Source organism: Protobothrops mucrosquamatus, unplaced genomic scaffold, assembly GCF_001527695.2.
Source record: "Protobothrops mucrosquamatus isolate PMUCROS unplaced genomic scaffold, P.Mucros_1.0 scaffold_230, whole genome shotgun sequence".
In the NCBI taxonomy this organism is placed as follows: domain Eukaryota; kingdom Metazoa; phylum Chordata; class Lepidosauria; order Squamata; family Viperidae; genus Protobothrops; species Protobothrops mucrosquamatus.
This window is the reverse complement of record NW_015386306.1, coordinates 351,946-354,714: the sequence shown is the minus strand read 5'-3', so window position 1 is coordinate 354,714 and position 2,769 is coordinate 351,946. Positions and strand designations below refer to the sequence as shown.

At 35.4% G+C, this 2,769-nt stretch overlaps 1 protein-coding gene across 1 annotated transcript in view; it reads right to left on the bottom strand.

Annotated features, from left to right (window-relative positions):
- MCM9 (minichromosome maintenance 9 homologous recombination repair factor) overlaps positions 1-2,769 on the bottom strand; it is a 34,537-nt gene that overhangs the window by 5,640 nt on the left and 26,128 nt on the right. The window contains exon 9 of the mRNA XM_015829101.1: positions 891-1,094. Coding sequence (XP_015684587.1) covers positions 891-1,094 — 204 coding nt within the window. The remainder of the gene's footprint in view (positions 1-890; positions 1,095-2,769) is intronic.

The following is a 2,769-nucleotide window of genomic DNA, read 5'->3' as shown; positions in this document are numbered from 1 at the left end:
TCATGGTATTCTCCTTTTTCCTTCTCTTTTGTTGCCCTTCACTTTTTCTTTTATTCTACTAATATACCTTTTTTCTACTTTTCTTTTTGTTTCTATAGTTTTTGATCTTATGTAAAATCTTCTTTTAATAAAATACCTTACACACACATACACAGCTACTGATAAGTCTGCTTCTGTGATAAACAAAGCACAAAGCATGATAAACAAAGCACAAAGCATAATATCTCCTTATTCTGTCTTTTAGCTCATACACGAGTAAGCTGGAGAACTCTGCCTGGATCATATTATGCATGCATAAAGAAGCTTTACATTTATAAGCAATTTATATAGGGCAGTGACTGAGTGCCCAAACTGCAACCCAAAACCCACTTATGCATCGTCGAGTGCCGGGTGGGCGTGGCTGCGGTGGTAACGGCAGACTGGGTGGGACTAAAAAGTTCAATCAATCAATTCCAACTTTGCAAGATCTTTTTTTTCCCTGCGAGAAGTTGAAATTGACTGATTGAACCTTTTTTTTTTTGCACACGGCTGCGGAGGCCTAAAGCGAAAAGGTTTTATAAAACCCAGCTGAAGGTCTAGGACTGGGGCAACGGTGTGCGTGCCCACAGAGAGGGCTCTGTGTGCCGCCTCTGGCACCCGGGCCATAGGTTCGCCACCACTGATATAGGGCAAGAATTTTTTGACATCTTGGCCTGTGAAACATAGTGCGAAAACAAAGATAGCTATTTTGGTGGCCTCAGGAGGTAGACAATAGCATTTGACTTTAGAAGTCAAATCTACAAAACTGGGTAAAATATTGACTGCAGCATTTTTTTTTTAATGCATGTTTATTAATCAATTCTTTGGGACGCAGCTATTGAAAAAGCAAATGGGGAAGAAAGAGGTCTGACCTTCAGCGAGCCGAATCAAGCTCTCTAATAAGCGGATTGTGGTTCGGGCTGCGTTCCGGCAGTCGCTCTGCCGCTGCATCTGATAGTAGCGGACAAGGATCAGGTGGCTTTCATCAGTCAGTATCGGCTGGAGATGCTTGATAAGGCAGAAGTAAGTTTTCATTTTTTCCATAGACCAGAGCTTTTCAGATGTGCTAGGGCAGCCTGAAAAAAGAATTAAATAATAAAGCAACAACAACAATACTATATGCATCATAGCGTTGGAAAAAAATTTTTAGGCTAAATCTCACAGAAGTGGTTTTCTGAGGAATCCAAAACCTAAGCAGCATTCAGTAATCACATTTCATAAACTTGAATTTCTTTCTTCAATGTAATCTGATTGGGTGGTTAAGTTTATCTCACTGGCTGAACTCTGACCCTTTCCTACGCCTTTGCTTACTTAATTGTGGTTCAATGTATGAGCCACATTGGTTCATACCTATCACTATGTCCAGTAGGTAGCTTACGAATGACAATGCTGGATCCACATACCACAATGTCAAAACCCTATTATTTGAAAATTTGAAAAAAAAAGTATTACTTAGCATAACAAGTCATCTTGGCTATTGTAATCCATTTTGCAATGGACCCATGTTATTTGTAGTGTAATTGATCACACAATCAGCCAGATATTTAGACTGGATTTGGCATTTGTATCCCCTTATTGAGTCTTTCCCGAGGACATACAGTAGGATAGGCAGATATTATATAATACTATTTTTTTTTATTAAACGTTTTATAACATTTACAAAATAAACCCCCTTCCCCACCCCCCAAAACCCCCCACCCCCCAGAGCTGTTCACAGGGTTACAAATATATTAATCATAATCTAAATAACATTATCCAACTAATTATGTAACCAAATCTATAACACACTTTAACTCCCTTTTAAAATAAATTTAGATATTTTAAAATTAAACACAATAATAAACAAATAATCAACTTAATTATTAGACAAAATTACTACTCAAAATAATATCAATATAATAAAATATAATAAAAAATATAATAAAATATTCACAATAACAATACTGTAAAATTTACTCAAACACCAAATGGAACTTTTCAGTCCCATATTTATTCTGGATATAATCTATCCATCTTCTCCAAACTGAAATATATCTTTCCTGTGTTTGATCCTTTAAATAAGCAGAAATCTTAGCCATTTCTGCTAAATTTGACACTTTAAGAGACCTAGAGGAGTTAATTTGAATAATATTACCTATAGGGAATTACTTAGTTTGGTAGGACAGGATTGGCAAATTAAATCCTTAGCGGATTTGAAACAAGAAAATATTGTATATTCCTGGTTTTATTATAATCAATTGTTAATGAGGTGGAGTCTAGATCAGAAGGTTGGTATTACTTTGGAGGATGTGAATTTGATCAAACAGATTAAAGATCCAACCCAAGCACATATAAAGAGAATTTATAATGCTTTGATTGAATTGGATTCTGAAATGGAACTAGTTAAAGACTGCATGATTAAATGGGCTCAAAATATTCAAGAATCGATCTCATTGGATACATGGGAGACAATTTGGGTTAAAAATGTAAAATTTACTCAAGCCCAAAATTTAAGAGAAAATTTTTATAAGATGTTTTATAGGTGGCATTTGGATCCTCAAAAATTGGCGTGTATGTATTCTAATTTACAGCCCAAATGTTGGAGATGTGGAAGTTTAGATGCAACTTATTTTCATATTTGGTGGACGTGTAGGGAAATAAAAGCATTTTGGATCAAGGTTTGGTGGAATATTCAAAATATTTTTAAGAAAAAGATAAAGTTCACACCGCAGTTATTTTTATTAGGTATTATGGGAGATTTGGATGCTAAAG